General features: G+C 34.2%; 2 protein-coding genes across 9 annotated transcripts in view; one reads left to right on the top strand and one right to left on the bottom strand.

Annotated features, from left to right (window-relative positions):
• SecS (Sec synthetase) lies at positions 1–6,124 on the bottom strand. 3 transcript variants are annotated; one of them, XM_018454037.1, is made up of 6 exons: positions 6,069–6,124; positions 4,237–4,465; positions 2,779–3,052; positions 1,635–2,010; positions 937–1,433; positions 1–316 (listed from the first exon to the last, which is right to left on the bottom strand). In XM_018454037.1, the coding sequence occupies exons 2-6, from the start codon at positions 4,336–4,338 to the stop codon at positions 51–53; spliced, it is 1,515 nt and encodes a 504-aa protein (XP_018309539.1). In that variant the 5' UTR covers positions 4,339–4,465; positions 6,069–6,124; the 3' UTR covers positions 1–50. The 3 variants fall into 3 exon arrangements, with proteins under 3 accessions (XP_018309539.1, XP_018309538.1, XP_018309537.1); XM_018454036.1 differs by lacking the exon at positions 6,069–6,124 and adding an exon at positions 5,241–5,313; XM_018454035.1 differs by lacking the exon at positions 6,069–6,124 and adding an exon at positions 4,713–4,791.
• Nt5b (5' nucleotidase B) overlaps positions 5,917–25,406 on the top strand; it is a 24,789-nt gene continuing 5,299 nt past the window's right edge. The window contains exons 1-2 of one of the 6 annotated variants that reach the window (XM_018454028.1): positions 5,917–6,238; positions 11,584–11,705. In XM_018454028.1, the coding sequence (XP_018309530.1) occupies positions 5,996–6,238; positions 11,584–11,705 (365 nt within the window). In that variant the 5' untranslated portion in view covers positions 5,917–5,995. The other 5 variants (XM_018454031.1, XM_018454030.1, XM_018454029.1 and 2 more) reach the window with 5 other exon arrangements.

Raw genomic sequence — 25,406 nt, forward strand, 5'->3', positions numbered from 1 at the left:
AAATTGATATTAATGTGCTGATTGGACTGGCCAGTTGCGTTGATTACGGTTCATTTTCTTAGACTGTCTTTGCTACTTGCACGGCTGGTTGAGGCTGTGCTAGATTCCCCTGGTCCACCAGTACCACCTGCATCCCCATTGATGCTAGAACCGGCGAGTGAAGCAGTGGGCGTTACTGGCGCTGAACGCCTCCTTACTTTCGTTAAAGCTTTGTCCAATCTTTGTATGAACGCATCCACATCAGATCTCTTCATGCCTAATGCTGCCGCAGCAGTCAGATATGGAACTCTGTAATTGCTGTTATGTGCACCCCAGCCTGTGGTAGCAATTAAAGTAAATATTATGAAACGGAAATATCTTCGATAAGAATAAAAATCTACAATAAATTTCAAATATATGCTTAAAATATAGATACGATATTTTTAACCCAGGAACACACACAGTCACTTGGGTATTTTTACAACCCAACGGTGAAAAAATATGAATTGTAAAATACTGTTTATATGGATGTTGTTTGATACATTTTTTCTCTTTTGATAAGTATTCTTTAAAAACCTTTAAATATGCAATTCCATCGAAAATATTCCACCCGCCATAAAAAAATTATATTAATTAAAATCTTTATTTTTAAAAATACTGTTATAAGCTACTTAACCACGTCTCCACTTAGTTTTTTCAGAAAATTACGATTATATCCATATCCATAATTGTCAAATATTAATAAATCGGAAAACAATAATATACAATATGTTGTTAATAATAATGATTTTAATTGAGGTATAAAAATACTTCAAGTGATCTTGTACGTAAAAAAATCAAGTGACTATTCTCGGGTTAAACATAATTACATGGAGATATTATGTGTGTGTGTGTGTATCTCAATAAATTTAATATGTTCTCAGAATGTTATTAAATCATATTTTTAAAAATATATACCTTCAAATTTATGTGAAACAATGTGCTTAGAATCCGTGGTCGTTATAACTCTAGTACCACTAACGTTACGCAGAAATAGCATTGATCCTAGCATAGTAACTTGCTTGTTGTCATGTTGATGGCTTAGACACTGAAGAGTCATAGCCATAGATATTGGATTGCCCTTAGTGTCTAACAGTCTCTCCCCATGCCTTGTTGCTAATTTTCCCAATTCTTCTTTCAGGTAAGAATACATTTCCTTACGTTGAGCAATCAATTGTTTGTACCCTGCCATTCCAAGACTTAACAGCGTTATCATCACATCCATAACGGAGCTCGCGCTTGCACGTCCTGGATACATTTTCGATATGCGATCTAAGAGATTCTTGTCGAAGGAGCCTATAATAGCACCACCCACCGGAACTAGAAAGTTCTTGTCCGTGCTCTGAACGAAAGCATCTACTCGACCCTTTCTCGACGCTTCTTGTATGAGATGCATACACCTTGTACTCTGCAAGCTTTTAGCAATATAGTGCAATACATTTAGTAAAATCGTTTTCAATCGGAATGTACCTCGATATCCTGGGACTAAAACCAACAACATTCTGTGATTTTTGAATAAAAATTCTACATCTGAGCCGAGAGAGAATGTTGGTTGTTCTAGCGCCAAGGTATCGATCTAAAGATATACATAAAAAAATAGTGCATCCTTCACTTACCCGTATGCATTATTCACCAGATGTGGTATGTTATACTGGCTGCAGAGGGCCGCGATCGTGTCCACGGAATCGCACGCTCTAGGCGCGAAGCAGCTGGTTGTCGTAAGTACGCAGGCAACACTTTCGCCTAAGGCTGCCATTTGAGCCTCCAATCTCTGCATGTCGGTTTTTAATTCGTCCCCTATTATTTGCATCTCGATAACAATAGGTTCTAATCCGGCCGTAATTATAGACTTGAAGCTAGACTTTTGGTCAATTCTAGGCCATAAAACGTATTTCGCGCGTGGTCTGTCTTGCTTAAGCGTTAACATACATAGAACTAGGCTCATTCCTGTGGCCATTGGTGATAGAAAGCAGCCTGCTATGCTCTTCACTCCTGTGAGCAAAAATATCCTTATTAGATGCCTTTTTATATTAATAAAACAAAAAGAACCGGACAAAAAATAAAGAAACAAATTACAGGACTAATGAAATTTTCTGTGATCAGTCTAATATCAAGATTCATAATCTTTCTTTTTTGCCATTTTAAACGAATAATTTCTTTTGCAATTATTATATATAACCCTCGGAGTTGACGGTAGGTGTATTGGATCCATTGAATTATAAGGTCTGTTCTTTTTAGCTAAAGTTTTTGCACGGTTGGAGAGAAAAAGAAAAAAGATGAACCGTGCAAGAAGTTCAGCTAAAAGAAGCAAGCCTATATTATTTATGTTACATCTACAAATTTGAATTATTGTAATTTAAATAAACTTAGTATTCATTCCTTTTTGTACGAATTATGTCACTTTATTACAAAATAAATTAATAATTAATATCATTTCTTTTCGCTCTCGTGTAACTTACAAACAATTAAATATAGTTACAACCCAGGTCATAAATCGAACGAGCTATAATTATATTGTTACACCTAATTATAGCTCGTTCGATTTATGACCTGGGTTGTTCCTATATTTAATTGTATGTCACTTTAATTCTTTGGAATTGAAGCCTTTCAGTCAACATGAATTAAATGGATCTCACAAACCCACCGCCAATAACTGTATGTTTTTTTATCAATAACTGTATCACAGATTTTGAGTTTGGAGAGTTAAATACTCATATTTCATATTCTCTATACTAAATATATGCCTACGTGACTCCTTACCCATATATCGTATAACTTCAAGCACTAAGGAGTTAGTTAATTTATACATTAAACTGCTACCAGCAGCCTTTGGTTGTACTTCTTCTAGATCGCCGGATCTCCCTATACCGTGTCCCATGCGAAAGTGTCGTCTCGCGACGATATTCGACACGATCCTCGCCTCGCGTTCGCCGACGCTACAATTCGAGGGAAAGTTATTGCTGTCCATTTGTGATAGATCCGACAGGAATGCTTCTATCGTTGCGTCGTCCCAACCCTCTTCTGGCCATTTTCGCTGTTTTTCACATAACATTGCAAGAAGATATATCACATAGAATGTTTTATGCAAACACCAATTAACAGTAATATCAATATTATAATTTCCTACTCGATAAACCCAGATAGCAGAATGCTAGCAGTATGTCAACAGTCGCTAGCCAATTTGATTATGATAGAAAAGATTCTTATCTATTGTGTATCCTAACTTGGATTCTATCATTATCTACAATTTACCAACATAGTATAATAATAGAAATGCAGCGGGAAAAGAGCATAACTTGCCATTATGATATATGCAGGGGGTTTTCTGATACATTTCTATCTTAGAAAAACATCAGACAGTATTTGGCAGTTGCTGGAATTCTAATCATAGGATACTTTCCAGCGAGAGATACAGTATAACACAATTACATCCTTATTGTTTGTCAATGTTAAACAAAGATGAAATGTTTTCATTGTACACACATTGTTATATTATCATCTGTTTCCTGCCGGAGAGCTCTTATGATATGCAAAACATACGGTGTTTTACAGCAAGAGACACAGTGTAGCACAATGATTATTTCATCTTTGTTTAAAAATGATAAACAAGGATGTAATGATTCACTGCATTACATACTGTATCACCTGTGCCTTGCTGGAAAGCACCCACAGTGTAGCGCAGTCATTATTTCAGTTTTGTTTAATAATGGACATTTTTGTTTAACATTGGAAAACAACGAGGATGTAATGATTCACTGTGTTACTCTGTATCATCTGTACCTTGCTGGAAAGCACCTACAGTGCAACGCAGTGATTTCATCTTAGTTTAACATTGAAGAACAATGAGGATGTGATGATTCACTGCATTACACTTCAACAGAGAAAACTGATCAATTAGCTTAGTTCTTCAATGATTCTTTAATGATTGGCTCTTGCCTTTAGTTCTTTGCTGGATCTAAGTGTAGGACTCAACCATATTAAAGAATCACTAAGCTCTGATTAGTTTTCTCTGATGAACGCAGCCTGTGTCTTTTGCTGGAAAGCACTCATGGTTTGCAATACTGATCCTCGACTGGTTTGGCTATCTGGGAATGTAACCGTTATGTATAACATGTGTTATATTATCTTTATATTGTTGAGTAGAAAATTATATTACATATTGATATAATGCTATCGCTAGTTGACGTTTACTGAGAAACTCGCTTTGTCACGACTTACATGTTCGATAAAATGCCGTATAAGGTTCTCGCGAGACTTCTTGGCGTTAACGTAGGTCGAAGGTATGAGCCTCTCCGCCAAACTGAACGCTTGATTATTCATTTTCTCAGCTTGTGTGACGAGTTCCCTTGATTACTTAGTCCACGTACGTCAATCTTTTAATGCACCATCGTTTTGATAATCAGCAAAAGATGATTACCATGGGTATCATGTCGCTCTTCTCATTCAGCTACAGAATGTGTAAATAATTAAAAAAAAATCGATCTTATAAATTCTCACACTGATACGATCGATTTTATTTTCAGTAATCGAATCTCCAGATATTTTCTAACAATCTTAGACAAAGCAAATTGCACTTTTGACTGTTCCAGCAAGAATTACAAAATCATAACATACAGCTGAAAGAAAATGCTCGACGGAAAAAAACGTGTGTGTGATCGCAACGCAAGATTCTCCTTCTCTCAATGTATACTTACGGAACTCGAGAATCTGTGCAGAATTTGGTGTAAGAGGAAAAATGGGATGGTACGTGCGAACGTGTGTGTATGTGTGTACGAAATGAAAACACAAAACACTGCTTGCGTGAGTGAGAACCAAATTTATTAACTAAAACTCAAAGGTACAGATTGTATCCGCGAGATAACAATGCGTGAGAACAGAAGTATACAGAACAGAATGAAACTAAACATCGTCAGGTACAGCACGATGAATATGTATGTTCGCATGTGTTGCGGGAGGCGCGGCGCAACAAATGAGAGAAATGGATTCGCAACGACGGGACCGTTCAACGTCGTAGCGTCGTTTCCGCGAGGTGAAATCCGACGGGACGACGACAACGATGACGGAAACGAATCGTCGCGGTCGATGGTCGATACATCACTCGGCACTCGGCAGGGAAAATAGAGAAAACGAACGCTGCGTCTCTGGTGGCGTAAAGGTTATGTGGACTCGCGCTACTTCGAGAGCTCCGTCGGAGTCCGCCGTCGTCCCGCAAAATTTCATACCCGTTCGAGGCGCAGTGGGCGAGGCGAAGCGGGACGACGCGACGCGACGCGATACCCAGGAACTCCCCCTCGTTAAGCTGGGAGAGGGAAAACGCTGTCCGAGGAAGCCGCGCGAGTATCACCGCGGGTACATGGCTCGAGGACGCGCACAACCCGGAGGAGCGGTCACGACGAAGCACGACGAAAGTCGAAAGTGGGTTGGGCGAGGCGTCGCGTTAAACTTCCTCACCAGCGCGATCCGCGATTCCGCGCACCGCCGCGCGACGACGCATCGCTCTCGCGAGAGGAGCGTACCGTGAGGCGTGAAGGTGAGAGCGGGAGCGCAGCGAGAGGAGACTGCGTGTCCCTATATCACGTCGGGCTCGGGGTGATTCCTGTTTCCTTCTCCCCTTTCCTCTCGCCCTTTCCCACCTCCCCCTTTCGCGTCGTCAGAAGCGATCTCACTGCGACGCGATGACGGTGGATCCCCTCCGGTAAGAGAGACCCGCGAGGATCGACGGAGATGCGCCGCGGAGACGCGACGGACGTAACGCCGTAATCGCGCGATGATGACGAGGGAGAGGAGGGCTGCACGGGAGAGAGTGCAGCGCGAGGTCGCCGCCTAAATTGGATTAGTTTTACGCAATACGCGATGACCGATCGCGAACGACGTAATCGTTTGACGTTCACGGCGACGGGCTGTCACCCGCTCCGTGGCGTTCGTCGCCGACGACGACGACGACGATAACAACGACTCGAGTTGACCGCGGTTCACGATGATAAGCGGCGCGTACGCGTGGTGGAGGCTCGCGAGGCTCGCGAGGATCGCTAATAGACACGGGCTTTTACCTCCTTTCTCTTTTCCTCCTACTACTGCTACTCCTACTACCGCCGCCGCCGCTGCACCGTGGACCTCGGCTCTCGGCAGACGACGACGGAGCGACGACGGGTCACGCACGGCGCCACGGACGGGCTTGGCCGCCGTCGCCGACGTTATTCGCGCCTCGACCATCCGAAAGGTGCACCATTTATTGTTTATAATTACTGTATCGCTACCACTACCCTCCCTAAGTAAAATGATCCTTCATCCGCGTCGCGGATGATCTTCTCCGATCATTCCTGTGCATGCCACCAAATCTGGAGAACTGCCGAAGAGGAGAAGAAGAGAAGAGAAGCAATTCGACGCATCTTTCTTTTAGTTTCGTTAATCCTTTAACACGTGAAACTCTGTTTGACGTTGAAATTATTTTTAGGAAGAACGCGATTTTGTACATTCTAGAAGAGAGCATGAAGGAGGATATCTTTTCTTCGTAGCGCGATGCAATTTGTGCAATTTGTGTTTGACAACGTCCAATTGCACGTAGGAGTGACTTTAATAAACTTTGATTAACTTAATTGATGATTATGGTGGTTCATTTTGCTACAATAACGATATAATTTGAAAATTGTCATTTTAACTCTTTACAGAAAAAGGGCGGAAATATAAAGAAAATGAGAAAGAACATACTTTAAAATAATATATTTTTTTATTCCTCTCTATAATCAATTATTACATTAAACTTACATTTCAAAATTAATATTACTATATTTTAATGATTCAAAACGTTTAAACTCATTTTCTGGAAAAGTTTTTGTTTTTCGAATTATTATTGCAGAACATAAACAATATCTATACTTTTTCGTTATTATGGATGGAATTAATTTTTTGTTGCATTACATATGAAAAAAAGATTAAATTAACAAATAGTAAATTATAAACAATAAATGTCAATACGTGGTTTAAATTTAAAAACGGAAATAATAAATTATAAATATAGAATTGTATATTAATCTTTGCTTTATATAATTCTGTCAAATTAATAATCGCCGATTAAGTTAATTGGAATCTAACTAAGTAGTCTAAATCCCCATTTCTTCCAACATAGATAAACTTTAATCTGGATTTAATTTGTTTTTGTTTTTTTTTAATTCTAAGAATTAAATAAAGAGATAAAGAGTAAATTAAATCAAGATAAAGTTAATCTACGTTGATAGAAATGAAAGAGTCCATTACGAAGATACGAGCGCTTTCCTAGAATCAATCCCTGTGTTTTTCCTTTTTAAAATTATTATATTTATTATTAATAATTTATTACATTAATTATTACATTTACGTACTATTAATGAATAATTCATTACATTAATCATGACATTATATTATTAATGATTTATATTGATCAACCTTCTTTCCAACTTCGAGAAGTTACTATTAGACGAATAAGAAAAAAACGTTAACTGGATCGAGTAAAGAGCCTCTAAAGACAATACGAGTTACATTACAAAATGCATAATCCAAATTACATGACATACACATGCGTTATTTCTTAAAATACGTCCGTAAGAAATACAGGCTACGTCTACTGAAACATTACTATGCCTGCGTTTCGTTTCACGCATGATACGCATGATGCATCTTTATCCTTGTTATTCACCGAATGTTAAACAAGGATAAATGATGCATTATGCACATCATACGTGAAACGGAACGCAGTCTGTGCGAACAATGCACAAAACTTTCATTGAGAAATTATCGTTCTTATGTTCCAAAAACATAAGAACTCTCTTTGCTTTCTTTTTCGATTCCAAAGATACGTTTTTGCATGTGTGTGTGCTCTTTATGACTTTCTCTTCTTCTCTATATTAAGGTCTAAACTTCTATCACTTACTCCGATTCTATCATCTGCTCCATTTGCATTTTCGCGCGCTCGGCAATGCTGCCACAATAAGGAACGCATCATGTCAACGCTGTTGGTCTTGTCACGTCCGCGAATACATTTTCCGCAAATAAATATCTTTAATCACGTTTAGCAGAATGTTTATTTTACAACTGTTGAAATTGTCGTTTTCTTCGCGCTGATTGGATTATACTTTTATATCTAGGGAATAATCCTATCTCAGTGAAAACTTCCAACGGATGAAAAATAAACATTCTGCTAAACGCGGCCTTTATTTATTACGTACATCGGGATCGATTTCTGATTAATTCGATCGAGATGCTCCCCCTTTCTTTTTATTTTCGTCATACCGATTGGGCGCCGCGCGTCGAGTTCGATCTAGGGATTTTTCGCCGCGATCGATTGGCACACCTGCCGGCCGAGGTCGCCGCAGTTCAGTGAATTGACCTCAGTATTCCGTGAAGCTGCATCGCGGTAGGGTGCGAACGTCGGTTCTGCTTATTGAACTTCAGATGACAGCTCGTAGCGTCGCGAGCGATTTTGTGAGCGGAAATCGTCAGCTTTCACATCCGTTGTAAAAGTGATAAGAGATACCGCCGACGAGGTACGAGAATAAACGCTCTTTTTCTCGTTAACCTTACGTTGACAGCACGAAGCATGCGTGTATGCGTGATCCATAAGGTACAAATCTCCAAGGAACATCCTATAGACGTTATCGAAGATTTCCTACGTCCTGAAAACGTTCCCAAAATATCCCTCGGATAAAGTGCACTGTATGGATATGTATGCGTGAAAGAGGATGAGAGAGAGAGAGAGAGAGAGAGAGAGAGAGAAGAGAGAGAGAGAGAGAGAGAGACAGAGAGAGAGAGAGAGAGAGAGAGAGAGAGAGAGAGAGGAGAAAGAGAGCATAAATAGGGTGTTTACCTTTCTTCCACGCGTAGATAATAAACCGAAATCTTTGCAGAAATCTAATACTCTGACCAATTTCATACTGAAAGACAGAAAGAAAAACAGCAATTATTTAATTTATTATTTATTTTAGGTATTGAAAGTATTGTTCTGTATTTTTAGTATTTCGGATTTTTGTTGTCAGATTAATACTTTTAGTATTTCAGTAATTAATTACTTATTGAAATACTAAAAGTATCTGTAATGAACAACAGTACTCTTCATACTCCAATAAATAATTAATTACTGTGTTTCAGTAATAAATTGGGCAGCAGTTAATATTGGCCAATATTCGAACTTCTGTAAGGGAAGTACCTTCACGACAAAAGTTCAAAATCGGGACACAAGACGTCAATAAAAGACGTTTATAAAATGTCTAAATTAAAAGATGTCTTGTGTCAACATTTTAGATATGTTGTATTGTCTGGGTATCGGAGCAATGACATTTCTCTCTTCGATTCGAGCAGTCACTGCATAATCTTGTAATCTCGACGCGCGAATGATAACGCTGCCATTGATATTCGCTCTGATTGCGGGTTCCGATTCTGACGGTTAAGTGGTCGATCGAAATCTACAGCTATCATTTCATCGAGTTAGAATTTTTCGGCTGTGCTGATATGCGACATCGAGTTCTTTTCGTTTGCCTGTGATAGACAAATCGATGATCGTAAATCGTGAAGAGTTTTCTCGCGTGTCCGGATGCCAAAAATCAAACCCGTCCGAGACCAGTTTCGCGATATTACTTTTATTGTAAGTAGAAAAAGCAGTTCGTGTCGCAAGTACTTAATACGAATTGCTTTTTCTACCCTTACAGAAATTTAATACTGACTAGTTTACACGCAGAAAAATATCATTCTATTGCCAATAAAAGTGATTATTTAATTTACTTTCTTTTTTTAAGTAATACTTAAAATATACTTATTACAAATTTTAGAAAAACTCATTATTATGTGTTCAAAACAAGAATTAATTTTCTTTTGAAGAATATTTTAAAATGTTTTTCGGAGGAGCAACTTTATATAAGTAAACCGAATTTGTTTTAATTTAATAATCTCAATTAAAGTATATTAAACTTTTCAGGATTCAGAATATATTTTGAATAAATGTGATGCTCGTGATGAACTTATGATAGATTTGCGGATATATAAACTTTTGAAATACTTAGTATAATTTAAATTAATAATAAATGTGTAGAGAATTATACTATTAGTATAATTGTATTATTTGTGTACAGTACAGAGTAAAAATATTTTATATTTATCTTGGAAACAGTCTATTTAAATTATTAAAATTTAATTTCCTTATTAAAATTTTGTGTTGAATTTAAGTATTCTTTTAACATAATGTGATTATGTTATTTAAATATTTTGTGTTAAATTGATATTCAAAATATTTCTTAATGTCAAAATTTATGAGTAAGTGACCAAATAACATAAAAATAATGTGGTTTAAAACGTAAATCTAAGATAAATGAATAAAATACATATTAACTTACGTATCAAAAATGTTAATTTTATTGAAAAGCTATTTCATAGTTTGCTTACAAATTGTGTTACTGTCTTTTTTGTGTTAATTTTTTTACATAATATTTGTGTTATTTTCTAATATACATATTTTGTGTTAAATTGAACATATATTTTCCAACTGTGTATTTATTTTTTTGTCTGTGTAATACTGACCAATTTATTACTAAAAAACAGTAATTAATTTCTTATTTGGATCGAACAACAGGGCTTTTAATACTTCAAGTAATTAATTACCTTCAGTATTAAGTGCATCGGTTAGTATTAGATTTCTGTAAGGGTACGTCATAATGTTTGCAAAACGTTCGATCTCTGCAGCGACGACGTGGCAAAACAAACCACGCATCCAAGAAACGAATAAATATGTAGTCATTACGCGGCAAATTCTCTGTTCCTGTTTAATAAAACCTGAGTCTTCGAGTCATTATAGCTGAACATTTTTTCGCATCATTTCTCTATCGAAAGAATTTTCTTGATACTAATTAAATTTATTTTGGAGTTAAACAATTTTTTATGTTAAACTTGTTTTCTTGTTAAAAATTCAATGCTAAATTTGGGAAATCTGTATTTATTTTTAAATACGGGAACTGTGTGCTATCTCGATGATCCACGATGAACACTATAAATGTATTTATTTTTAAATACAGATTCACCAAATTTAGCATTTAATTTTTAACAGGAAAACAAGTTTAACATAAAAAATTGTTTAACTCCTGCCGGCAATGTAAATTTAATTAACATCAATATATTATTAATAACCACCGCACATGCATAAATACAGCCTTGGCCAAAAATATAAAGCACCCCCACAAATTCACGATTGAATAACAAATTACGTACGATATTAAATTAACCATCGAAAGGATTAAATTTATATTTATTATAAATAAAATATAATATAAATTAAATTTATATTTTTTTAATCACAATAATCATGCCATATAAATATTTAAACATTCTATATCTAAAGAAAAATAAATTAAGAAACAATTATATTGAATAATAATATTTATTTTTATAACAATTTTATTTCGTTATTATTTTTTGGATTTTATTACTGCGTTTTCCAAGAAAGTGCAATAAATTATGGGTGCTTTATACTTATGGCTAACAATAAGACTATATGTATACAAGTACAAGTAGAAAGATCTCATTGAACGTTGTGAATTGCATTTGCAGCTAATCATGGAGCTTGAAAACTGCAATGCGCATGGAGACCAGGACAATACGGGGCCTAATACACCACAGAACGACAACGATCCAAGTGGTAACAAAAAGTGGTACCGACAGGCCAGTCAAAGGTTAGTGAATGCGCTTTATGTCACCTGTACATACCTGTTTTGTATCATCGGTGCGTCAAGTTTGAAGCTTTTGAAACACGTCTAAGTACATGCATATTCCTTTTAAATATTCAGTATTTGAATAACAAATATAAATTCTGCGATCTAAATATCCGCACATTACGATTGAAAACTATGTCTTTTAGCTTAAGACTGTAAGAACATTTATCATGTATAAAAAGTTAAACGTAAAATAAAAAAGAGAATAACAAGTTACATACGATATTAAATTAATTATTGAAAAGATTAAACTTATATTTATTATAAGTAAAACATAATATAAGTTATAAATTAGATTTTATGTTTTTTAATCACAATAATCATGCCACATAAATATTTAAACGTGATATATTCCGTGTGGAAGCAATGGATATATTTTGAATAGATTTTGATAGAAAAATATTGGGCGGAATGTGTATTTGTCTAAATAAAATGACAAATCACAGAATATATACTAAAGAATTTTATTTCCTAGACTAAAAAATATTTTTACTACATAAGTGATAAAGTAGATATATGATCCATATTTCACCTCATTTTTATCGTAATGTAAATGTACATAAGGTGAATATACAGTTTATGTTACATATACTATAAAATCTCAGAAATATATACGCACATTTATCGATAAAAGTGAGACGTGAATATGAATTTATGTGTACTAAAAATCAAGTTTAATCATTCGTTTTAACTTATACGTATAAATCGCAAAAATTTGAATTTTTTTCAATATGTTTATACTTATTAGCGGAAAGAATGATTTTTCTGAAATGTCTAAAGGCATAAGATACAGATCTAAAAAAATTTTGTTGGATCATTAAAATAATCGTAAAATAATACATTCTAGCTGGTTGCCAGAATGTTAAAACTTTTTGCGACGTTACTCATCGTGTTTAAATTTCCTGTATAATTATTTTGATGATCCAACAAAATTATTTTCGGATTGTATCTAACTAAATTGTTAGATACTTCAGCAAAATTGGTTTTTCCGTGTTGATTTTATTGACAAAAATGAAAGTATTGCAGATATCAAGCTATTGAAACAGATTCTTATCATCAGATGTTTCTCAAGCGGCCTTAACTTTTATATCAATTTTGCGACGATTTTAATCGACGCTCGAGAGAAGTTGGCTTTACATACTGTACCGATATAAACGAACTTCTGGAATATTTTCGGACCAATAATTTATCCGTTTTAATAGTTGCGACAACATCAAAAATACCGATGTAACCTACGCATTTTCGAAAACGAATCCATGTGTACTACTGCACAAAAATAACTCGTTTAAATGATACACTTCGGCTACGATGTACTTATTTCGGGAAGTTGTACGACATCCTCTTCTTCCATGGCTAGTGTCATGGCAGCGAAATATACACAAATACATCCGTAAGAAAAATAATCTCTAAATATATCTCAAGAGAGAATATATAGGTACGTATATTTTCTAAATAAATATCCATTTGGAGGAAAGACGTGGAAAAAGTTTCTCAATTATAAATTATTAAAAAGTAGAGGAAGGTCACCGATACCGACGTACTACTTTATTTTTAGAAAATATTTCTTATACATAACTAAAAATAAAACTTCAGAAACATAAATAACAAACTAGAAAGTCTACTGTCAGATAATTTAGCAGTTTTTATACTACTGTTTGCAATTTTGCAACAGTGAACTTTTTCGAAAGACAAGTAAAACGAGCATTTTTTTTTTCTTTTACAGGATGTAAATCTGTATGTCATCTGTACAAGATACCTACAAGTGAATTGTATATAAAATTTTCTGTCTATAATCTTTTCACTTCTTCGATATAAAACGTTTTTGTTGATTTATATCCATACTTTACGCTGTTTTTCAAGACACAAACATATAACGCGACAGTTTCTTTTTTTTAGGGTTTTCCTATAAAGAGTATCTTCCATTTAGTAATACAAGTCGACACAAATGTCGTTCTATCTTTCTTTGAATTCCATGAATAACAAAGACAGAACGATACTTGTATGACTAAATGGAAAGTACCCATAAATACATGATTACCTTCAACTCGAATAGGGCTATTTGACATTATAACGCAAAACTATAAAAATTAAGTTAGTTTATGATCTGTCTTACGGTTTGCCAGTTTTTCGCTGCACCCTTATTTTATATTTAAATATTATTCATATTTAAAATCATATTATGAAAAAGATGATAAAGAAAAATATAAATAAAACTGATTTAAGAAACTAAAACATATAAAACTATAATATTGTCACTATTACTTACACTATGCAATTTGCAAAAGAAAATCATAAGAATTTTATTTTCATATTTGTAGAATTTGTTTTTAGCTGATTTTATATAGAAACAAGTATATGAATTATGAGTCTTTACTTCTTTGAATATCTAAACATTTTATGTTTTTATCAGTATGTATTAATAAATTGCGATAGTTAATTTCCACGAAATAAGTGGATGTCTTCAGAAGACCTATGTCAGTATTTGCGACTTTCCTCTAGGTAATAGAAGATACGCGCGTCATCCGTAACCTTTTTTATATCCGAAAATAAATTGCCATTAAATTCTCTATCCAATAAATGGTTGCCTAATTTTAAAAAATGATAAAAGCCGCAGAAAAAATTTAATATGGAAAGGAATTTATGTAAAGGCATTTTAAAATAATCCAATATAATTAAAATCTGAATACGATATGCGTTACCACATCTCTGCTGAGGGCAGCATCGAGATACGCCACGTTTCGAAAACATCCATCCGAACACGTACTGTTCCATACACGGCTGATTTTGAAATGTTTATTAGTTTTTTTCAAGGCCGACGATAGTAAAGCATATCTATGCTGCTGCGCGGCAGAAGCTTTCGCGCGTTTGTTCGTTCTCGCCTTCTGACCCTCTACGACTTCGCGCCCGTAAGAAAACTGTGAAAATCACGGCATATCACGCGAACCGCGATTATTCTTGCCTTTTCAATCGCTGTCGTCACGCGATTGACCCTTGGGACCTGATCCGTAGCGTTTTTATCGCCTCGCCGTGCTTTCATCAGACTGCAAATAGTGTTGTTTGTTCACGGTCGAAAGTTGTTGTACCAGTTGTATTCCATCATTACGACTTTGCCGCTCGTGCGGGACGGAAGTCGAGGATTACAATTAAGAATACTTTGTGATCTTCAAGACGTATTTCGATCACTCGTGTTTTGAAGAGGAAATTAGCAAATCGCATCGTGAACAATTGGCGCGATGAGTAAGCGAAATGTTAACGTGGTCATTACGCCGGCAAGCAACGCTATTGGTAATTATCTTTGTTTTTTTTTAATGCAGTTGTATTGCAAACACGTCTTTCGAATTTTAGATCGCACGATGATTTATTTAGATGTTAATACACGGAAAGAATAATTTTACTGGAGTATCTATAAATTTAGCTACATGCAGATCTGAACATATATATATATATATATATATATAATTTTGATCTATCAAACTAATTACGTAAATGCTGAACCTACACAGCACGATGTCCATTGGACATTCAAAGGACGTTTACGACGCCCATGTCCATTGAACGCCCAATGAATGTCCAAAGGACTTCCAGGATGTCCTTTAAATGTCCAGTGGATGTGTGCTGTCTGGGAAGCTAGTTGCTTAATGTCAAAACTTTTTGCAATATTCCATCATGCTTAAGTTTCCTACATAGTCATTTTGATGGTTCAATAAATTTATTTTTAGATCTACGTGTATCTTATAGTTAAATTTTTAAATAATTCAGCAAAATATGTAGTTTTTTCCGTGTATGTCTAATCTGTCATAATAAGTGTCGATGTAATCTTCGTTTACGATAGAAAATTTATCGCGCGATAAATGGTATTTAAGAAGATACTCCGTATTGCGGAGGCAACCTCGTAGGCAAACTATCGTAATTATCGATATATTCTTTTCTATTCTCTAAAAGTGAATCAGTATTATTGTTGAAAAACAATAAATATTTGCTGATGATTACATCAGTTATAAGTGTAGCATTGAAGTCACTGATTCACTTTTAGAGAATAAATACGAATAACATCTTCGGAGGCGGATTGAAGGGTTCAAAGCAACGAGACAAGTTCACAATCCGTAAAATCCAGTTTAAGAACCGAGTGAATGTTAGACGGTTTATTTTACGCGGATTTGTCATCTTTCTTCAGTTATACACTAAGAAAAAGATATTTAAAAATTTAATTGTGAGATATAATGTTTATTTTACTGAAATAAATCCTTATTTAAATATGACGAAATTTTATTCTTAGCTGATAAATCATCTATTTTATTTTTTCATAATTAATAAGAAACATGAAATATATATTTCACAAAAGTGTATATTTTGTCTCATCATAGTCAAAGTTTCTTACAAGCAATTAATATCGAAAAAAACGTCAGTAAAAAGTAACATTCGCTTCTGAATATTTCGACTTCTTTTCTCAGTGTGTTTTCGGAGTTTGTGATTCTGCAACGTAGACTTGCAGCCATAAATTTAACATTACATTCTAATTTTATCTCGCATTTTGTTCGATTCTATCTCGTATTTCGTCGCTCTTATTATTAAGAACGCCACATGAAGATGCGAATCGTGAGCTTATTTTAGGCCTGTTCATTTTAATTAAACTTTTTGCACCGTTCATGTTTTCTCTTTCTTTTTCTCTAATATGGAGAAAAAAAGGAGGAAAAATGAACCGTACAAGAAGTTTAGTTGAAGAGAACAGACTTTTTATTATCGTGGAACCCTAACCCCTTTAATTGCCAACGAAGACGACACGAATTTCACGGTGCAGGACCGAGGGTGCGATTCCCGGACGACTCGAACGTATTCCCCGAGGAATCGATCCATCGTACCATGTTTGGCCTTAACGTAGGACTGACCAGGAACGATCGTAGCGAGCAAGACCTGGACAGCTACAACGAGGGCACGCACGGCGCCCGCAGTGATAAGCGCGAACTGGGGCACAGGTAAATCTTGGATTCTGCACATTAAGCCAAAGCAGGGTGGTAGGTCAGAACGTTGTGTTATTAATACGTAATAAGGCAGCTTTGAGACAGGGTCGACATGCAAGACAGTTCACCGGCAAACCTTTCGCCTTATTCCAATTATAGAATCTGGCTCGGGTCAGTACTGTAAAGTTTTCAGCCTAATTTTAACCCATTTTACTTCGCGTTTCGATCACGTCACTTTCTATTGCCAGAGACTCTGCGACAAGTCGCGACATATGCGATTGCTTCCTATAGTGCTATTGAAATCAATGTGGGCGGAACGAAATTTTGTTGAAGTCTTTAAAAATTTGGCCAGATGCAAATCTCAAAATAATTTTACTAGACTAGCAAAATAATAGAAATATATAGAACGCTGCATAATGATAATATTGCTATAATAATGCAAATATTTTTCATGTTCCAACAATTTAAAGGTATTATATAATTATTTTGATAGCCTAACAAAATTACTTTCAGATCTGCATCTGGCCAAAATTTTAAAGATTTTAAGAAAATTCTTATTTGTATCTGGTCCAACTTTTAGATACTTCAATATTCTTTCCGTGTGAGCATTATGAACACGAAAAGAATGGTTTTGCTGAAACATTAAAAAATTTTTTAACTAGATATGGATTTGAAAATAATTTTGTTTGGATCAAAATAATTATGATATTTAAACTACTGTTAGGACGTTAAAATTGCTTTATGCAGCAAACACACATTACTTAATTATTTTACGCATTACTTAATAATTTTGTATATTTGTAAAAATGATGAAAATTAATCCGGATCAAAAACGACCTATCGTGTACAATAAAGGACCGGAAAATCGTATATAGGGTTGAGTGACTTTGATCATCACGCCGCGTCGCATGGATCACCAGTAACCTACAGTATTTTTATTTGCGTTTCTTATATTTGTTAAATAACACGTATTCCATGGTTCAATAAAATTACAATTTAAATGATTAGAAAGAAGAAGGCTTAATGTACGAATATTGCATTATATATCATAATTATGTATCCAAATATGACATTAAAAAATATCTTATAATTATGTTTCATTTTATAGTTAAAGTATTATTTAATACATTCCAGCACAGAATGTGTTAAGCGTTCTACATAATTATTTTAATGGTCCAACAAACGATGGTACAATTTCTTTTGCGACCGTTTGGGAATCATTTTTAAATTTTTGAATTATTTTTTAAATTATTGAAGTATATACTGACAGCGATTTCGTAACGATTTGAACAAGAATTTTATTCTTTATTTCAATGTATCAATTTTTCCTTGAATGTAGCGTCATTCTTATAATAACTTTCGGTTTCTATAAAGAAAAATAAATGAGAAAATGTAAAAATAAAAATCCTCAAACGGTCTTAAAAAGTGAAAATTGTATCTTCTTTAGATATTTTCAGATCTGTGCTAACTACATAAATGATTAGATATTTTAACCAAGCCGTTCTTTTCCGAGAAAAAAATTATCGTTTACTTTGAGTCACTCGTTTATCTTCATATCGATGTACAAGGATAACGATATTTCTTGAAAATTTAAGTTTCTCGGATAGAAACTTAGTTGTTGCACAGCGACCCTCGGTTCTTGCCCGGCGACGCCGGGACTGGAATCTTCTCGCGCGAGCGAGAAATTTGCGCGTCGTATCGTGGCATCGATTTTGCGTCCGGGAAAATATAGGTTTTCACGTGGTCCGGGAAACCAAGAATATATATGCACGCGGCGTCGCATCTCCCGATAATGTGCGCACGCTTGCTGCACAACGATCTGCAGTGTAACGGGGCTGATGCGAAGACCGAGGTACGCCTCTCTCTCGAGGCATCACTCGGCGATCGATTGTTACTTTGAATCCGGCACCAGGGACTTAATCAAACTTGCGGATTTTAATACCTGTATATCCGCGGGCCATCCGTTTACGATCATAGAAGATTCCAATTTAAAAGGGAAAAAAAATCAACTTAGAATAATTTAAATGAAACTTAATTGACTCGAATTTGTCAAACGATTTCTTTTATTCGCGAATTATATTATATGAAAAGAACGATTTGGCTAAAATCATTTTAATAAAGTATCTAAAAATTTAGCCTGATACAGATCTGAAAATAACTTGTTTTAACTATCAAAGTTAAATTATGTAGGACTTAAATTAGGTACTACTAGAATATTAAAACTTTTTGTCATCAACGTTGTCATCATTGTGTTTTACAACATCAGGATTGCAAAACTTAAAAATTAGAGAAATCAAGGAAATTGGAAACGGTCAAGAAAATTAAGGAAAAGTCAGGGAATTTTGCAAAATTTTCTGGAAAATTAAAATTCTTGGCTTTTAAAAAAAGTTCAATACACGTACATTACACCTACGCAGTTTTAGAATACTATACTAACTTTACAATTAAAAATGCAAATAGTGTCGACAACATTAATAGTAATTTACATTACTCTGTTAAATTTATTTTCAACAAAATATTTAACGATTTACAAATCAGAACGAAAATACAAAGAATTTCAAAATATTATTGAAAGTCAGGAATTATCATGAAATTTTGTCTTGAAATCAGAGAAAAGTTATGGAATTTTACTTTTTAGGATGAGGAATTTGTGACAACTTTGATTATTTTCATGGTTTCACGTTTATTATATACATTTACTTATATTTTATATTACAAACTATATATGTAGGATGTTTATCGTGTCTCTCATAAAGAAAACAAATGAGGAATAAGAAAATAGATTCTTTTTAGTGTCTGCATTTCAATGCTACTCTTTAAATTTATTGCAATCTCTTGTATCTTAAATACCTGCGACGTTTTCCATCAATTAATTCCTACATCTAAAATGCCATCGTAATTCACTGACGAAATTTATCGTCTTGTGTCAGACAGTGAAGTAGTGCCAAATCTCAAAGGTCGAAGGCATCTGCTTAAGCTCGATAATTCATTGTCTTCTTGTTGAAGAAGAAAATAGCCATTATAATAATTTGCGCCTTATCTCCTTTTTCACACAGACATATTTCTAAAAGTACGACATGCAATGCTCGCTATTTCGTCATTATGATAATGCGAGAGAACAATGCAGAGAATCAATCAAAACCATATATGTATAGAGAGAATAATCACGATAGATTAACGTGCTCAATGGTATTATTAGATAATAAAGGAGTTTCGTCACCCTATAACGAGATCCTTTAGCAATCTTTCTTAGAATTTCATTGTGCTCGACGACATTATTTCATTGGGTGTAATTGTTTCCTACATAGCTTATATTTCTCACGTGATTAATCAACGAAATATTTAGATATAAATATTATATTTAGAAATAATTATTTTTTATATTTCTCCCCTCGCTCTCTTTCTTTCTTTTTCTTCCTTTTTGACAAATATATACTTAGAGCTAATATAATTTAAAATTAATTATTAGAAAATCGTTAGTAAATCTGTTTTTTCGCCACGCATATACTCCTAAAATTAACGAAATTAATTTATGTACAAAGTGTAATAAACGTACTTCAGAATAATTCTTGATAAATGTATCTATTCAGTTACTCATATTTATATACTACGAATATAAATAGTAATGAGAAGATATACTCAATGTATGATTCCATAACAAAGTATTATCTCTATATGGTATAAAAGTTTCTCTTTCTCTTTCTCATCCGTGCATTGCATGTTCGTTATAATCTGTTGGACCAAGAACTGCCAAGATGCTTTTATGAGTCAATTGCGATAAAGTGATTAAAAATTTCGAGCGACGCAAACAAGTTTCTTCACTAAGCAGATAGCAATAACGACAATTGCCGTTGTAATTTAATTAATGACGCTAAAATATTGCTTCACAGGAATCCGTTGCTATATATAACAGTAATAATAAAATGTGCACGCCTGTAGAATTTGCAGTTTCGAAATATTAAAGCCTGTACAACGTTTGTCAGACAATTCTTTACAATAACGATTAACAATAGTTTATGTTAAACCTTGGCGCATAGATTTCTGGATCTAAAATCTGAGAAATTCTTTCGGTATTATGTTGCTGTAATAAAATTGATAATTAAAGCATGAAGCTTTACGTGTAAAATGATATAATTAAAAACGTCGTTAGAAATTAGAAATCTTTTAGTTGTAATATAAACGTCATGATAAAATTATGAAGACATATTTTAACAAATGTTTTCTTTACTCGCTGCCGCTAAAATACACATTTTTAGAGCATTGATGCGCGTACGATCTTTCGTCTAATTATTATTTTATCTACTGTAAACGTACAAAAGTAACAACCAACTTATGCAACAGCCACAACTTATTTCAAATCACTGGCAGACACTTTTGGCACGACGTGAGAAATTCCACGTCGCAATAGTAAACGCGCGTGTAATTCATTCATGTTGTTATTAGTGTTGCGCCATAAACATTTTATCAACGCCACAACTGCTACTTTCAAATAATTCTCGTTACATATAGAGGAAATTAATAATTACGAATAATATTTAGGATATATCTCTCAGATTTTTTATGGTTTCTTCCATCTTTTATTGATTGCTGAATCAGAATGCAGAATAACGGTCGGTCTAAATTCTTTAAGGATTTCGATCGAACTTCTTCTTCTTTCCCTCGTCGATCTTAACTGATATTTACACGGAAAAGACAGTTTTATTGAAATATTTAAAAATTTAGCTAGATGCAGATTTGAAAATAATTTTATTGGATCATCAAAATAATTATACAGAACACTCAAATTAAATGCTAGAATATCAAACCTTTTTGCACCATTGCTCATTATGCTTGAAATTCCTACATAATTATTTTGACAGTCTAACAAAATTGTTTACAGATTTGTATCTAGTTATCAGTACGCTCCTCGGCCTGATGAAGTGAACGGCAAAGTTCACGGAACGTTGGCATTCGCAAAAGATCACGACATGGCGATAACCCACAAACTTTGGCATTTTTAAAGAAAATATCCGTGAAAGCCTCAAAAGTATTGTTTAATTAAGTTTTTAGATCGTTTTTAGCAAAATCGTTCTTTCCGTGTATATTTGTCATTAATACCAATTAAGTCAAACCAATTAATTATTAAAAAACAAATCAATCAATTGTTAAACAAACAAATCAATTAATTATTAAAATAACTTTATGTGCAGAAGTAACGTAGACACGGCGTGGTAGATATCGCGAATAAATTATTGGTGAAAGTGCAAGCGGTGTGTGCCTCACCCGTGACTTGCGTGCCGGTATGCACACATCCTTTTATGCAGCGCTTTGACCGACTTAACTAAAAATCCGTGGAGCAAGATAAGATATTCAAGAAGGAACAATTAACAAGATTACGCAAAATTGACCATTGGAACATCTCGATATCTTTAGATAAATATTATAAGCTTGGCTATCAACCGCAATATATTACAAACATAAATATATGGTTCTGTTAGAAGATTTTAATAATCTTTTGAAAGGATAATTTCAAAAGAGAAAGAAATATACATATATTATTTATTATTCTACATAGAAATATATCATTACTATTATTAATAATTATTATAATATATATTTCTCTTTTTTTTTTCTTTCATTCAATCATTCTTTAAAAATATAAAAATATTGAAAAAGTAAAAAAATATTGAATAAAATATGTATATTTAGCATTTCACACTGTCAACAAATTTAATCAAGTTGTACAAATACGGAATCTCTGATTGCATACTCGAATTTGTACTCTGAATGGTCCGAACGTACCGCATACCGTGCATTCGGTAATGTGAACCTTGTCGGCCTTAAAGTTCATTCGGCATATGTGCAGACGTAGGATCGAAGTCGACAATTTCAGGACGTCTAAAATTAGATTGGGTACAACCAAGTTCTCACGCGTGTACCAAGCACAAGGTGATATGACTCACCTGGCACGCTGAATTCGCGTGAGCTATTTATCGTTCTATTAAAGTTTGCGGATTCCTCGGTATCGATATAAAAGAAAGGAGAAAAAAAGGAGTAATTATGAGCTCCTTTCTCGCAATGCATTATATACTACTTATACTCGTGAAAGAGAACAGAGGAAAAAACGAGAAGAATACACGTCTCGTTTAGACGTTTTTCGGGGATAGATATAAGAATAGACTGTATATTTTTCCATGAGGTTATCATCTTGTCGCTATCAGCCTGGAAAGAATGAAGCAGCTAGTTTGAATTATATCGTTCTTTCTTTAAAGTATAGAAAAGGGATACTGATATGATTCAATTTCCATCAGAAAACTACTTCGGCAAACAGTTCAAATACGAAACATGAGACATCTAAAAGGTATCTTAAAGACACTTTTGCGAAAACTGTCTAAAAAGATGTTATTTGGATACAATCAATAAATGTGCAGTTTGTCACTGTTAAATATTAAAAGATCAAATTTAGATCGATTCTTTAATAATAAAAATTACAAATTTTTAAAGCTCTCTGTAATAAAAAATTAATAAGTATAGAAATACAGGGTAAATGTGAGCCAACCGCAGAACTTATTGCGTAAAACAACACATGTATTTTCAGTTGTACATTCGATTCTTTAAGTTGAATAATATATTTTGTAATTTTTAACAAGTGTGTCAAAGTGTATTATTTTAATACAAAACATGTGGTTGAAAAAACAATTACATCTAATCAACTCATTTATGTGATTAAATTGTTGCTTATTTTGTAGTTTCAAAATAAACAGCAACCATATCAACGTATGCACTTAGTAGCTAGTAAACTAAATTTAAGTCAAATTTAATGTATTTCTTTTAAATTATTTAACTCCATTGTTTTAGTTAAATCAACAACATGTAACAACGGCGATCTATAAGAATAATTAAAAATAACTCAAATTAGGTATAATTTAATATTACGAATTTAATATTATATCTATGTACGTCTATCTATGCGCTATACAATCGTTATTGCGTCTTATAGCGGCATCACAATTACGAAGTGAATTTAAGCGAGCACAAACACACAAAACTCTCTGATCTAGCCGTTGATGGAGCTGGGAACAACAGTCCTGCACGCGATCACCTTGGATTGGGGGAAGTTTGTGTTCCGGAAGACGATGAATTAGCTCCCATCGTTGCGTATTAACCGACTCCAGCGGCTCTCTACGGACCAGTTGACGTTTGGTCATTGAGCGAACAGCATCGTCGTCGTCGCCGTCGATTTTTTCTTTCATTGTCAAAGCAACGCCTTTCACGCTCGCTCCGAACCGTGACTTAACGTTGCGTCGCGATACCGAGTTTTCGTGAGTGTGTCATCGAGAGTCGATGACTTTTTCTGGTTCAAAAACGGTTTACCATCACGCTATAAATAATTCACAGATCGTCCTGTGTAAACAGTTTTCTTTCGAATGTGAACACAAGGTTCTTTGTTCATCGCTTCTTGTGCATTACTCGCGTCACATTTCGTCGATAGCGTTGTGATATTTCTCTCTTCTCCTCTTTGCAGATTTTATTAAATTTAGTAAAAGAAATCTCAGGATCTCCTCGCGATTTAAAATTTTCTCAAGCTTTTTCTCGCAGTTTTCTACAGAAAATACGAGTACTAACGAAGTCGAAAGTGTATTTGTTGATGGCATCAAACAACAATTTTCTTTGTCGTGAAGTGACTTTGTTATTAAATCCGTTATAGACAATCTGTGATTCAAGCTGGAATTCGGGATGGAATTCTATTTTAATTTACAACTGTATATGTAAAATTGTAAATAAAAATAAAAAAATTTTACGTCATACTGTTATAAGTTGAATAATAATTATACAAAATGATTTTTAATTGAATATTTATACTTTACGGGAATAAATATACAGAATGTGTAAAAGAAAAAAAAATTCCTACGAACGCGTAGGATGGTCGAGCTTTATATTTTATTTTTCAATACGTGTTTTGAGTTAACTCGATATATTTATTAATATCGTCTTTATATTATATTACATTTATCGTATATATTGTTACTGGAAATTCGGAGTTTCTTCTAGATTTCTAGTATTTTGTCTCGAATTTGACCGTGCAATTTCTTTAGCGACTCTCTATCGCTTCTATATTCTAGATCTGTTCTTTGTGGCTGAACTAGTGCACATAAAAGAAACAGTTATATGTATATTTGAAGTTTAACGAAAGCGAGATAGAAAGTTTCAGTGCAGTCCAGTGAGTGACAAAGAACAGGCTTTATTATTGGATAACATAAATACAAATCAACCGCAGGATACTGATGATTAGTTGATATACCGCGAAAAAAATGTGGCTGAAGGATGTGAACAATGATGCCTCGCCAACTGCGACAGTTTTTGCGAATTCGCGACGGTGCGTCCAAAATGAGTAAGTTAATCGTCCTCCACTTTATTCGTATAGATTTCTGAAAATTCAAAAAAATTATACACGAGAAAAAATCTGACTGACGTAAAATCGGAAAAAAGGAAAAAATCAAACGGCTGATATGAGGCTGACGTGAAGCCACGCGAAGCGGAACTGCAATGTAGGTGTGAATGTACTAGTTCACGCCGCAAGAATGATATGAGCAATATATAAAGCAAAACATATTTGCATTTCTTCAGACTATTATTAACTTAAGCGAAGCGAAATAATTTGGGACGGTAGAAGAGTGTAAAGTGATTTCTAAAGATTTTAAGAAGTTTTTACATTTAAAAAATC

Source organism: Mycetomoellerius zeteki, unplaced genomic scaffold (genome assembly GCF_001594055.1).
Source record: "Mycetomoellerius zeteki isolate Tzet28-1 unplaced genomic scaffold, Tzet1.0 scaffold421, whole genome shotgun sequence".
Lineage (NCBI taxonomy): Eukaryota > Metazoa > Arthropoda > Insecta > Hymenoptera > Formicidae > Mycetomoellerius > Mycetomoellerius zeteki.